Below are 14978 nucleotides of genomic sequence, written 5' to 3'. Positions count from 1 at the left end.
TTTATCTGTAAGACATTCTGAAATTTTAAAAGGCCTACATCTTGGTTACGAATATTGGTCTCCCCAGTATGGAAAACACTCTGACTGCAAAGCTGCTGCTCTCAGAAGGTATCGGCATGTACAAAATAAGAGCAATATATTTTAAACCTCCTTTTTGTATTAATTATGTTCATACATGTGACTAATGCATCTGCACTGATTTGTGTGTGAAAAAAATTGAGTAATATGTAGTACTATGATTTTGCTTATTGGGATGTAAGAGACATCATCGTTTTTGATTCTGCATTTGCTCTTGAAGCCAGCAGCTTCTGTAGATACTTGCTGGACTACACATTTAGTTTTTATTTTTGTTGGGAGTACACTGCATTTCATTTCATAGTTCTTGAAAGCTAGTTGCACAAAAAAAAATGAACACAGCTTGTTTTACAAAACTGAAGACTATTCTTTGACCCATTAATTCTGCTGATGATTTTCCTCCTGCTCCAAAAATGGGAGAAATTATTCAGTGGAATCATGCACATCTGATAGCTGTTCTGCATGCCTGCCTGCTCAGTCATTTATCGTGTGGTTTCCCTCTAGACTTTACAAATACTGTTCTCCAGGTTCCAGGTCTTTTACTGAAGGGATTGAGCCTAAAGGATCAGAAGTGCATGGTAGAAAGCTGGATATGATGTACTTTTTATGGGACCTGGTGAAAAGATTTAGGGCAAGGTCCAAAGACTCTGCTGTGTCTTTCCATGGAGCAGGATCTAGGTGTTCATGGCAGCGTGGATCCATTCAGGTACTGCCAGGAACAAAATGTTAGACTGTGGCTGCCAACAGACATGTCTGATAAGAAGACCCACAGCCTCTATGTTCACAAGTCAGACGTCCACAGGGTTTGAAGATAAGTCTGTATATTACTTGGCTTCAATTTCAGTTTCTGGCAAAACAGTTGAGGGAATCTTTGTGACAGGTTACCTGATGCACAGTAGGGAAACTGATAATAATTCTCATATTTTGCGGTTGACTGTGTGTAAGTGCAGGATGGAATAATATAGGGACTGTTCAAACTAGACTATCTGCCAGCCAAATTTATCTAGATTACATCAGTACTTCAGCCACACTCACACCCATCCTGAGAGAACAGTGAGCTTGTCAAATGAAGCAGAGCCTGGCTGGCAATGAGAGAGGATTTGAAAACAGAAGGTTGATTTGGCTTGTTTTGTGTCATTCATTGTATGTTTCATTGCACAAAACACATTTCATTGCACAAGACATTTCACTATGTTTAATACATTTCACTACTGGAAAAGACACTAAATATTTTGTTTCATTGTTGCTTTTTTTTAAGCACACCAAAATTTCAGTGGTTTAAAGCCACGGGTCGTTATTAGCTTATTTCCCCCATCAGTGGTGTGGCAAAATGAAGCTTCTTATGAGAGAACAAAAGAACATGGGCAATATGCGTTTTGTAGACATGTAACTGCAAATTAGGAGGTTGTTTGGCTTGTAACCACGTGTAACGGTATTGCACAAATCCTAGAGTGGACATACTTAAAACTATTACAAAGTTGCCTTATAGGAGATTTGTTTATTCTCTATTAAAGAAAAAAAAAGGAATAAATTACAGTATGAATCCCCTATATGCAGCCACATACAGAAAGGAAGACTTCTACTAGAATTATGCTAGTGAGGTTTCAAGTAGATAAGTTCTTAAAAGGCCAAAAACTCTGGTTTGGGTTTTTATCGTGAGGTTTTTGTTCAAAGCTGCATCTCCCCCGTAAGTACTGCAATGCCCAGTAAACCCAGAATCATCTGAAATGAACAGTTTGATCCAACTCTCATTTCTGCATCCTTTCTGAGATTTAAAATCATTAAGTCCATTCTTACTCACTGAACCGTGATGGTATTTGAGTCATTAAGGGAGACAGCATGAAATCTGTGGGGGCCCATATTTATAAGATACAGGCTTGCTTATTTATCCATTCACATGTTTTTGTTTTAGAAAATCTGTTTAGATAGAATTAGTTTATGTGAGAGAGTGTAGGGCATAATTCCACTTTCACTGAATTTTCAAGGTCTTCAGTGTGGCCAACATTTTATTTTTGTCTTTACTTCTAGTATTGTGACTAGTAATATGGTAAAGAATCAGGAGTCCGGCTTTAATCCTGGCCTCAAAATGTGACTTATAAAACACAATTTCAGTTACTTGCACAGGCTTCTAGTTCACACGCTTTGTCAGCAGATTATATGCAAGGAGATTGTTTTTTCCCAGTCTTAATCTGAGTAGGTTAAGACGTTTAAGACGCTGTCAGACAGATTATAGCTCTAATTCTTACATGTGTGCTTTCATTACATGTATACACTCTGTTGACTTGAAATTTATTAGACTACTTGCATGTCTAGGCATTATAAGGAGATGAAAATTAAAATTTAAAAAAAAAAAAAAGGCATGACCAAGATCTCTTCGGCTCCCATGGAAGGGATACCATAGCCTTGTTAATGTCAGTGCTAACTGCACTTGAATTTTACTGTGGCAACTGAACTGGAAACTCTCATTTTGCTGATTTTTTCAGGATAAAAAGGTACATGTTATTAGTACATCTACTGTAGCTATGAGAAGTTTCTTCCATTTATTGAAGTTACATAAAGAAAGACTTACTTAAGTAACTTTTATTTTCTTGCATTCTACTGGAGAGTAAAAGCAAATAGTTGCTTCTCCCATGTCCGTTAATTTCCAGTTTGGTTAAATAAAAATCAGTAGCATATGAAAATGCAGTATACAGGTTACTTTGTGAACATAGATGTAGCACCCCAAATTCAGTTTAAAGTAACATTTGTTTCTGGAATGTTCTGAACAGGATCTTTTTCTGTATGGGGGTGCAGAAAACATATGATACCACATTCTAGATTCAGCAATAATATTACAGACTGTATATGTACTTGTGTCAGTATAAATTTCATACTGACTTACAAGCATCAATGTAATCTTATAGCAAATACTGTAGAATGATGTTAAAACTTTTAAAGAAAATTTAAACAATGTATTTTAAAATGAAATTAATGCCCTCGAGTCAAAGTTGATATGCATAAAATGCATCCTGCAAGCATTAAAAAATGCAAGTACAGTAACAGAGAACTAGTGGTCTTTTGAGTATGTTTCACAAGCATAGTTTTTATGAATATAGATCCACAGCTATGTAATTGTTTAGACAATGAAAACATTTTAAAAGAGCTATGCGTTCTATAATGAAATATGAAATCTAAAAGTACTCCAGTTTGCGATTATTGCGGAATCTTATGATCAACATTAAAAAGTGATTTCAATTACAAAATGCATGTTATCTATTGCTATATTTGACAATGTTTAGAAAAAGTAAAGCAAGGAACCTAATTTAGTAGTTTACATTTCTTTCAAGAACCTACCAAATTATGGAGAAAGCTTTTGTTTTAAGCATGACTGCAAAGTCAAATGTGGGACACATTTGTCAACATAAGTTGAAATATTTGAGGAAATGCTCACAGATGTCATTATCAAGTTTACAATATTTTGTCCCATTTTTCTATGCAGAGTTTTGATTTACATGTTGATCTTTGATTCACATAATGCTTGTGGAAACTTTAAGAAAGTTTATTAGATATACTCTTTCTTTTTAAAACATTTATTCCAAACAAAGATGTTTAATATTTAGATGTTACTAAAGTTGTGTCCATGCTTAAATAGTTTTTAAGGTAAACTCTCACAGGTATGTTGAAAATATTTTGGCTATAATCAGCATATTCTTGGCGATTTGAAGGATTCATGTTGCACTTAGACTTTTTTTTTTCCCCAACATTTGTGTTTGCTGTTTGTTACCTTGGCATAGGCCCCACACCACTGTTTTCCTACAGCCTCACAAAAAGTCACAGAGCAGCATCACCCTGGTGAAAATCTAGACTAAGACCTCTTCCACAGTCTAATGAAGTCACAGAAAACCTGACATTTCACTGCAACTTTGAATGTGACACTTGGTGTTCAATGGTGCTGGCTGTTAAAATAAAAATAAACAGGATTTTATAAAATGGAAATTAAAAAAAAAAATCAAAAGGTGGTGGCAGACCACAGATGAGCCTTACAGCAAAGAGAGGTTTTTTCTTTGTGTGTTTACTTCTGAGATGGGAAGAACCCATTAGCTCTCTGGCAGTGGCCTCCTATCACAAACAAATCCCACGGTTTGGATCATGATGATGTGCTGAGCTCTAATAACTCTCATTGACTTGAGAGGGATCTGAACTCTTTGGTACTGAATCTCTAGCTTCTAATTCCCAAGTGCAATATAACATGATCAGAGCTAGTTCACTGCCAAGTCATCTGTTTATTTTTGTTTGCTTAAGAAGGGATGTAGCATTTGCTGACTTGCAGTGGTCAATATTTTTAAGGCTATTAACAAAACCAGTGTGTTAAATTGAGGTGATAAATGAATGGGATTGAAAGTTTTTGATCACCCACATTGGGTGAAACATGATGTATATTCTAAAATGTATCCATTACTAGCTCTTGAGGTATTGAGAATTGGTACAGTATTCTTTAAGTCCACTGTGGAAATTTTGATTAAGACTATATAATAATGAGTTTGAGTCTGTAGTGCTACTACTGTTTCATGTGATTATGGTATTCAGTGTTTTGGTCTATTTTTTCCAGTGCGTAGAATTTTTGTATAATAGAGGAAATCTAACAAATCTAACCTTTCATGCAATGACTTTCTCCAAAGATGCTGCATTGAGGTTGAGTAACTTGACCCTTGGCTTTTGCAAAGTAAATGAAGATTCAATGTAGCATTTGAATCTTAAAAAAACTTTTACAGGTTTATGTGGCCCTTTCTAGTCCATGAAGGAAATCTGTGTTTGCTATGATACAAATATGTTAAAAATGTAACATTTTATTTCTTTGTAATAGGATTTTTTATTGCCATTTTTGCTCGTGCATTGAATCAGTAGAGCATTGTTTGCACAAGCAGAAAATTAACATACTAATGAGAGTGCTGTATTTTGGGTTTCTTAGTAAATACTTGTAACATAAATGGGAATATTTTAAGTAACTATGAACTTGTTTCAAAGGTCTTCGGTACATTTAAAGAGAGCAATATACATTTGAAGTCACCTTATTTTTATTAAATTATAAATCTTGAAAAAAGTGGGTATTGTGGCACAGTAATTTTGTACTGATATCAAATATATAGCTTTTCAGCTATGGTTTTCTTTTCATCCTAATGCAAATTTAATTGATTTTATTAGGTTGTATTTTTCTAAATATGTATACAATTTCAAAATATTATGATTGGAGAAACTGAAAAATGTAAGTATTGAATTGATATTTAGAATTTTGGAATAAAATACTTCTTAATGAACAGGAATTTTTTTTCTTTTTTCATCCCAGACATATTTTTAAGAATGCATTTGATTCATCAGAAAATATTTCATAGTATATGTTTGTAATCCACAGTTATCTACTAAATACAAAAAGGTCACATTAACACATTCTCAGCTAAAGCAGCACATATTAACTTTGAGTCAAATAATTTTGCAATCACAAGCAAGGAGGAGGATTTAGTCACAAATTATATTCTGTCACCAGAAAACCAATTTCCTACAAAAATTTTATACACCAAAAGTAAATATTTCAGATTTTATAGCTGCCATATCACTTTAGAATACAGTAAATTCTTTTCCTTTGCTTAGGAAAATTCTCAGGTGGCATTTCTTGCCATATTATTAGAGACTAATTTTATCTTAATATTACATGCTTTCTGATTAACAATCATACTTATCTTTGAGTGGGGTGACAGTAAATATTTTGTGTCACAATAGAGGCAAACATGTTTATTTTACATTGCTAGAACTCCTGAGTTTCCTGGGTTGCTAGTACAGAACTTGTTAACATAAAGAAAATAATAAGAAAAGGAAACTGAAAAGATGAAAAACTGATATTAGTGTTTTAATTAACAGCTTCCAGTGATATCACAGTAACTACACTTCATGTGCCTAAGAAACATCACAGCAGTAGTCAAAACATGATTCTTACCATTTGTTCAGTACACACCGCAGCAAATACAGGCCTAGTTTTTGTTAACTGATAACTAACTGAAGGTGTTCATGTTTAGCAGTTTCCAAATTAATGCATTGTTGAGAAATTAGTGACAACAGCAACAAGGCAGAGTGGTTTTCCAAATTCTCATCTTATACCACAACCACCTTCAACAAAATAATGGTCCATGTCTTGAGGTTATTTACATCAACTCAAGTCCACTGCCTCCACTTGAGTTATGCTGCTTCACATTGTCTAGGTTTCTGACTCTTTGCATACATGTATGATACTTTATTGTATGCTTTTATCACTAGTGAGTTGGTAAATTAATTACTAATATATCAATACTTTATTACGTACTAGTACATTAATATATTTTTAAACTGCAAGTTCAAATAATTTTAAGAACATGGTGAAAAATCAAAAGGACTTTTTTTAAGCAAGTATTTGTATGAACATCTCATCAATATATTGTCTAATATACATAAAGAATTAGATTACTGCTACCAGCAGCCAGTCTTCTCACAAGGTATTTCACAATTCATCTGTTTTATTCCATCTTTCTGATAAACCTTCTACAAGTTTGGTGCTGAATCATTACCTCTCTTGACAGCCATACAGGTCATGCAGTAAGAGTAAGCTTGCAGGACAGAACTGCACAACACAGACCTCCAAATGTGAGAAGCAAACAAAAAATTACAGTAAAATACCCCATTACTAGTCTCTACCATTTCACATGCAGACCATGTCTCTTATTGTTTTTCATAGAATTTTTCAGAATCTATCTACATTTACATTTCTGTGTAATTTGTGTACATGCTTTTCAGTCCCTGACAAAATATCAGAAGCCATGTTATATCCCTTCAGTGGTTGATGATGAAGGTTGTAACTTGTTTAGTTTGAAGAGTATGCAAACAACGTTTAAAGACTGCAGGAGTTACTGCTGGACAAATTTCCTCAAGTAAATACTCAGGTAGTTGAAATAAATTACCAACTTTCATCTCTTTTCAAAGAAAATTTGGTTAAAAAAACTGTAATCCAGATCATGACTTTTTTTCTGAAATGGGTGCAGTTGTGTACTCTAATCCCTTCTCAGCAATTTATCTAAAAGAGGTACAAACACTTAATTTACACGTGTTATTCCTCTTTTGGAGCCATATTCAATAAACTTTTGTAACCCATTTAGCAGATTTGATTTAGAACTATAAATGAGTAATTGTGCATATTCATATCATCAACAGTACTTTAAAATGTTGTGGCTACTAAGCTTGTTCAGCTATTCCTCAACAACTCAATTTATATCTTTCTAAAAGCCTGAGTGTACAAACATTTGGAAATGAACATGTAGGTGATCCACACCTTCTCAATACCACATACTCATTTGTCAGATTCATTAACAAAGGAAGCAGATTGCTCAAAGCACTAGCTAGCTTTCTGTAGACCCTGTTCTTCCACCTGACAACACAATATTACAGAGATTCCAAAATGAATTCAGCTCTTAACAGAGATTGTGCAGAAGCAGACTATTTTTCTTTGCAGTGCTGAAATAGTGCTTTGCAGGTTGAAATAGAAAGCTGAGTGAGAGGACTTTAACTAGGCAATTAGGCACTGAACAAATGTTTTCTAAACAAAAGATAAAACAGATCACCTTTGCAAGCTGCTGAAGGAGGGTTCTACATCAAGTAAATAATTGTTTTGTCTGGGTTTTGTACACTTATTTGACAGGGCCTTTCAAGTAAGCATGAAATGAAGTTTTCATGGCACAGATATTTTTTGGTGTAAGGAAAGCTGACATACTCAAACTATTCTAAAGAAAAGTATTGAATAGTACCTGCTGAGAGGAGAGTGTACATTTCCCACTGCAGCATTACTCTGCAGGCAGCGATTGTTCATAACGCATGAGTGGGTGAAGTCAGTCCGTTCTTTGGTGGTCCCAAACGGTGCCAACAAACGATCAGCAACTGCGATAAAAGTAAATTGTATTCAAAAAGTGCCAACAAATAATCAGTAACTGCAATAAAAGTAAATAGTATTATGTTATGCCAATCCCAAATTTATTTGAAGTCATTGGTAATGGCAATGAATTAATTATGTAATACTGTATAGAATAACATTAAATGATAAGGAAAAAATATATTTGACTTCCCTTAGATTTTACAAGAGATTGTTGAAAATATGCACTGTAACCAGGTAGTTCCTCCTTTAAGTATGGGAAAATTTCTACTCCTCTGTAATTTTTAGCTCTATTTACTTCCTTTTTCTCCTGCATTGAAGAAGTTTCTGAGATCTGAAAACTTCAGAATTTTGCATAATATACCATTATGTCTAAAATAAAGATTTTTATTTGCCTAATCTCTATTTTATTAAAAGGCAAATAAAGTGATGTTATACTTTTCAAAGAAATTTATATTCACTACTCAAACATACATTGAAAATGTAGCATCACCCAGTTCTCAGAGTCCTCCAGTGAATGAGATGTTTCCCTCACTGAAATCACAGCATGGGCACACTCATCAACACCAGTGTGAAACGCACTGTGAGGTGGTCCCGGTACCTGTTCAGCTCAGCCCTGCAGACGGCTGCATCCTGGGGGTGAGTTTGGTTTGTCCAGGTGCACTGCCTGTGCTCAGGTGTAGCAGTCTTAACCTGCTGCAAACAACTCCAGTAATTTTTCCATGATCTCACTCTAGGTGGGATCAATTTTATTTATGTTAATGCGCTCCGATGCGCTTCCCTTCACTCCCGCCCCGCAGCTCTGTCAGGCCGTGGCCCCGCCCCCGTCACGTGCGGGGGGCGGGGCGCACGCAGGTCTCTCCGCCTGCTCGCCGCCGCAGTCCCGCCGCTGGAGTCGCGGGTCCCGGCCTCCCGACCGCCGCCTGGCCCGCAATATGCCTTCGCTGCCCTGGGGCTGCTCGCCATGCCGGGGACCTGCGGGCGCCTCTCTTCCCTGCTCCCGGGGCTGGCGGCTGCGCTGCTGCTGCTGCTACTGATGGGGCGGCCGCCCCCCGTCGATGCCGCAGCCGCCGCCACCCGCGCGCAGCAGCAGCGCGCGGCGCTGCCCGGGGGCGCCTCCGCGGCCGCCTCAGGTACCGATCCCCCACAGACACCCCCTCCCGCCTTCCGTGGGGAGATTTCCCCTCTCTCCTCCCCGCGGCCGCGCCGTCGGGGCCCCCTCAGCACCGCTGCGTCCCCCTCCTCCCGGGGCGAGGGGTCGGCGTCCCCCCAGCCGCTCCCGCCGGGCTCCCGAGGTGGCCCCGGTGCTTCGGTGTGGCCGGTGGGCCGGGTGCTGTGCTGCCGTGCCACGGACCGGCGGCGGCCCCGAGCTGAGCCCGGGCCGCCAGGTTGGTAACGAAGCGGGTAGCGGAGAGGGATCCATCTTTAATAGCGCCGGGTCTGTAGCGAGTCACCGGCGGGGTGGAAAACAGAAGCCGGCGGTCGTGTAGCCGGTTTGTGACCTGGCTGGAGATGCTCTCTCGGGTGCCGGTCGAATGGGCTCGGAGGATGCTCTGCGAACTGGTATTTGCTAGCAGAAGTCAGCAGAGCAAGATATGTATTTATCTATCTATATCTATATAGATATATTTATTTCTGTATAAATCTATATCTATTGAAAAAATAAATAAAACCCGGCTTATACGTGTGCAAGTACCTTAAGCCTGTCAAATGAGTGATGGGCCTGGTGAGATCATCTCCTCTGCAGAATGATGAAATATGTCATTTATCCAGCAGCTGAGAGTGTGAAAATGATGTGCTCGTTTCTGTATTAGGCCTTGGTATTGTGGTCAAATGTATGAGGTTACCCCTTTATAGAAGAGGGGCAAGTGAGGAGATGTTTGTTCTGTTGTCTAGTTCAAAAAATACATGTATATTCTGAAGTCTTAGTGGCTTAAATTAAGATAAACCAGTATTTTTCCTGGCATGCTGCCTTTCACCAAAAAATTTCAAAATGGTTTCAAACATGCATTATTTAAGACCCTTTAGCACCAGTGCTCCATTTGGGCATATCAGTAGAGCATATGTTTCATTTTTAACATATATGCATGTTTCTATTTCCGTTGATTTCAAAAAGTTACAAAATGATCTTAGTTTCAGGCATATGGTTAATATCTTGCTAAATTGAAGCCAATTTACCAAGCTGCCAGTGTATGTGTGTTAATTAGGGGACATAAGCAAAGATCTTGAATTATGGTCTTTACTTGTAACTTGTTAGAAATGTGGAACAAGAAACTAGATTTGGTAGAATATGAATACACTCTGAAATTCTACTGATATACTCCTAAAATGCCTTGATTTCCATTTTGTTTTCTTTCTTGTGAGGGTTTGGGGTTTTGTTGTTTTGTTTTTTCTTTTCCAAATGTTTAAAATATAGAACTTTAAATAAAGGTATTTGCTGAACAGCTTGGTTCTTAGTTTTTCTTTTTGGAACTGACAATTTTTCAGTATTTTGTTTCTTATAATGCTTTTAGAGGAATATACCATTAATCACCAGCAAACCCCACTTAAAAGGCATTGGCAGCATTTCTAACTTGTGTGGTGAACATTTTGCTCATTAAAAATTGAGTGGCAAGAAAAAAAGGACTGTTTTTGTAATTCAATGATCCTCTTTGGTTTCAGGTATTGATTTCTTTTCAAGAAGCTCTATTAGCTTATAGTTATCAGTCCTGGCCAAAATCTTTGTTGGTACCAAACAGTTTGATACTGATGCTACTGGTTTGCCGTTGTAGCTGTTGCAGACCCATGTGCCTGGTAGTTGTTGCTTTCTTTTATTTACTTATTATGCTTCATAGAATTTGAGGTATGAGATCCCCGAAAGTGTCTTATAGTATGCAGATTTAATGGTAAATCCCAGTTTATGAATGTTTAAAATTATCATTTGAGCTGATCCTCAGCATTTGTTTATTTTACACTGAAATACAATTAAAGCTTCATTTCACTTGTTGGCTGGGTTTTTAAATGGTCTTGTTTAATTTTTTCTTTCTTAAAGAATTGAAAAAAACAATACTGATTAAAAATCTTTTAAAAATCCAAGCTAATCACTGCTATGAAAGTTTCATTATTCTGAAGAAGGAGCTAAGCACCTTTGTTTTTTGTGTGGTATTTCTTTTCAGTAAAGCATATATCAACATTTTTGAAATTCTAAAAAGGAAGAGCTTGACTCCAGATATATATTTATCAGATACTAATGTAGTCTTTTTCCATGAGATTATATTTGATGGTTTACAGCTGAAAGGTAGGCAGGATAAATGGCTGTTGGCTTTCCAGCAGCAGACTGGCAGCAGAGTAATCCCCAAGGGGAATGCTCTGAAGAGGCCACTCCTGCAGCAGCTGCAGGTCCTGTGGCTTCAGGAGGTATGGAGGCGTCTGGCCAAATTTGGGTTTATGCTGCATATTTGTGACCCCAGTGTTGCTACAGCAAAGGAGCCTTATCCTCCTAAAGCAGGAAAGGTGCAGAGCAAAGGCTGGAGTTCGCAGCCTTTTCTTATTTGATGTTTCTGTATCGATGTCCCTGTTCTGTCGAAGCTAATTATACAGTTTTACGGATCAATTCCCTCCTGGATTAACACACTTCTGCCAGTGTAGTTATTGTGCTGTCTGAGATGCTAAAGTCAGCACAGCTGTGTACAGAGGTTGTTTGGGGTGCAGACTCTACTGCTGACATGTAAATGTAGCAGTGAGAAGGTATTTGCACATCATGACTGAATAGGTTTTGTGGTTCATCACTTCTTTCTTCTCCTTTAAAAACAACAGAAAACTTGTCACTTGTAAAAGAAATAAGTAAATTCTAAAAACGAGGCAGAGAAAATGTGCACAAGAGGGATCAGTTAATGGAGTTACTCTGACTATTCTTCCAAATTTTAGAAAAGAAATATTCAGAAAGAGAGAGAGATGGGCCTCTCTGGTTAAGGTGGTGATTGCTGAAGTGAAGAGCCTGCATTGGTTCCTTATTATTCATAGTGAGTTTTTCCATTTTCTGTGTGGCAGTTTAGAAATCTGGACTCTGGTGTGCAGAAGTAATTGAAGTTGCTGAGAGCTTCAGATAGTGAGCATTGGGGTCAGCGGGCTTGAGCACAGAATTCAGTAAATTATAGTTCTGGCTCTGATCCAGGCAAATCTGGTTTTGTTTTCCTTGTTCCCTTTTGTTTATCTTTATTGAGATGCATTCTTTACAGGAGGTATGGGTTGTGTTCTTTAATGGTCATGATGCTTGGGATATTCTGGATGTGGTGCACTGTTATTCTCTTTATAATACAGACATTGTGCAATAAATAGAGCAGAGACCACTAATTGAATAAGTGATACTTAACTGTGTCAGTTCCATGGTAGATCTGATGTGTACTGAATGAACCAGATTCTTCTGGAAAGAACAGCAGTTGGGTAAATAGAAGCTGTCACATATGTGTAGACAGCACACAGAATAACATACATCATCTTAATGTTGGATTTTTTTTTCCCCACGTTGAGCCCTTAAATTGGATTTGAAGTATGTTTTAAAATAGGTATTATTTTTTTCAAGTTTCTGTCATAGAACTGCATGTTCTACACTGTGGGATCTCTCCATACTTTTTGTAATCCCAGGATAAACAGGAAAAGACTTGCCATCATATTTGTTATAGACTGTTCCCAATCTGCCTCACATTCCAGAATTGAGGGGAAAAATAAACTGATTTTGCCTTTTTTTTTCTTTTTTTTTTTTTTAAAAAAAGCAGGTGGTTTTGCATACAATGGGAAGATTATCTTGAATTTTGTAGAGTGAAATTAAAAACCTGTAGCAGCTAATAGTGGTCCTGAACAAAGGAGAGGAGAAAATTATTGTATGTATTGTATGTATTTTTGCAGTTAGTTTTGTTTGTTGAGACTGATGAGATACATAAGTGATTGTTGGCAAACCCAGAAGAAAATATGAGATGGTGTTTGTACCTGTTGGACGTGAATACGTTGTCAAGATGCTGCCTGTAGTATTTGATTCTGTGCCCATTTCTCAATATTATCTACTTGCATATGATGGTGAGTTGCTGTATAATACAAAACAGTGCAAACGGTGCAAAACCTAGACAAGAGGTTTCTAGTTAAGATTTTTCTAAACTCTTTTGTACGTTGTCTTATTCCTCCTTGACATTTAAGGAGGATAAAACTTCCTTGTGCTTCTTTTTTATTTGAGATAGTGAACAGAAATATCTGACGCATATTTGTGGGACTTACTGCTTTTCTCATCTTTGTTTTCAATGTTTCTATTTGTGAAATATTTTTTCCTAATGACTTATATATTGGTGTAGGTAGTAGTTAGGTATTCAGAGGAGCATTTGGGTTTGATAGCTTGTTCTGTTAATCTGGGTTTGAATTTGAGTGATAATACATAATGATGCACGTTTTCAGAAATATGCAGTGCTGTGTGACTGACTTTTTGTTGTTTGATGGAACAACCTTTATGGTTCACTCTATCTATAGTCACTGGATAGGGGATTGGTATGGCAGGAATATATCCATTTCTGTTTTGGAGGATTCCAAATTCAGTAATTTTCATGACAGAGTGATTACTAAGGATAAAGTTGCTGCTCAAGAAGCCAGGGCTGTCTAACTAGGGACTTCTGGTCAGCTCTGGGGTTAATTGTCTTGTATAACCAGCAACACAACATTCTTGTCCATTAGTTATTGGAATATAATTGCTGTCTCGGAAAAGGTTTATTTTTTTAGTTACCACAGCTTATGGGTTAAATTGTAGTGATTGTTTTCTATTGGACATGGAGGAGATGGTTTGCAGTCTTTAAAACTTGATTTCAGATATATCCAATGTAAAAATTTGTTGGGAATCTGTGTCTTTCTTATATGAAGATCCTTAATGAAACTTTGGAAAGCTGACTTTGGATCTGGTGAGAAATAATGCTTTCACTACAAAATAGAACTCCAAAAGTATTATGTGCACAACCCAGCAAAATGGTTTAATGCAAAGAGCTAACTCCACCTATGGAAATAAGCTCAGAAAATGTCCTTTGATTTCCTGTTCAGTTTTCTTAGTATTCTCAGCCTCGGGGATTTGCAATAATGTTTCTCAGCTAGGTGAGAAAGTAGAGAAAGAATGTGATACTTAAGAGTTGTCCTGATTTATTGGAGCTGATGTTCTTAAGTGACTTAGCTTTCTGTGCTGATCTCAGGCTTAGTAGTGCAACAAAATATCAGGAAGGGCATTAGGACACTGAGAGGTGGTAAAGCATCTGCGGTTTGAGTTAGAAATGAATAATGAAAAAGAAATATTCACGGATAACTTCATTTATATGTCCATGTGTTCCATCATTTACATCACTCAGTTGCTAATACAAGAAAAAGGAGAGTTTGGGGTTTTCCATGGTAGAGCACAAATGAAAAATTAAGTACTTTTTATCTTTTGGAAGGAGAATCTATGTACGCAAAAAGGTACTGAGGAGGTATGAAGGGGTAGGCAGCTCTCCCAAGGTGCAAGTTTGCTTCTATTGATTTATTGCTTATAATATATTATACAGCATCATGCTCTGTACTTCAGAAAACTTGATTTCAAGAAACTTGCATTGCTGGTAGCTGTCGTTTTAAGGATCTGAGAGGGACAAGGGCAGAAATGTGTTTTAGCATTCGCAGAAGCGGAGCCCACAGTCACTCAGTGAGAAGTGACAGGGAGCAAGAGAAATCAATGACAGCAATAAGCTACCTATTGCAAGGTGGTAGTTTTTGCAGTTCTTGTTTGTTTTGTTAAAGTTTCATTACTTTTTGTCAATCTGTTGGCAGATGATACATCTTCAAAGGCCAATTGATATGTAAAACATTCACAGACTTGTTGTCAGGCTGAGAAAAAGGCAGTTTGGGGATGTGGAATGCAACTGCTATCTGGGTCACTAGGGATCTATAGCATGCTTTCTCTGTGAACTATCTCATTTGATGAAGTCTTTGAACACAGAGGCAAAAA

General features: G+C 37.3%; 1 protein-coding gene across 1 annotated transcript in view; it reads left to right on the top strand.

Annotated features, from left to right (window-relative positions):
• Positions 1–8963: 8963 nt before the first annotated feature.
• FAM171B (family with sequence similarity 171 member B) overlaps positions 8964–14978 on the top strand; it is a gene marked incomplete at both ends in the record, with an annotated part of 31242 nt that continues 25227 nt past the window's right edge. The window contains one exon of the mRNA XM_080347058.1: positions 8964–9132. Within this exon, the coding sequence (XP_080203184.1) occupies positions 8964–9132 (169 nt within the window). The remainder of the gene's footprint in view (positions 9133–14978) is intronic.

This window comes from Nesoenas mayeri (genome assembly GCF_963082525.1).
Source record: "Nesoenas mayeri genome assembly, chromosome: 6".
Lineage (NCBI taxonomy): Eukaryota > Metazoa > Chordata > Aves > Columbiformes > Columbidae > Nesoenas > Nesoenas mayeri.
The sequence above is the reverse complement of the archived record's forward strand: the minus strand, read 5'-3'. Positions and strand labels throughout refer to the sequence as shown.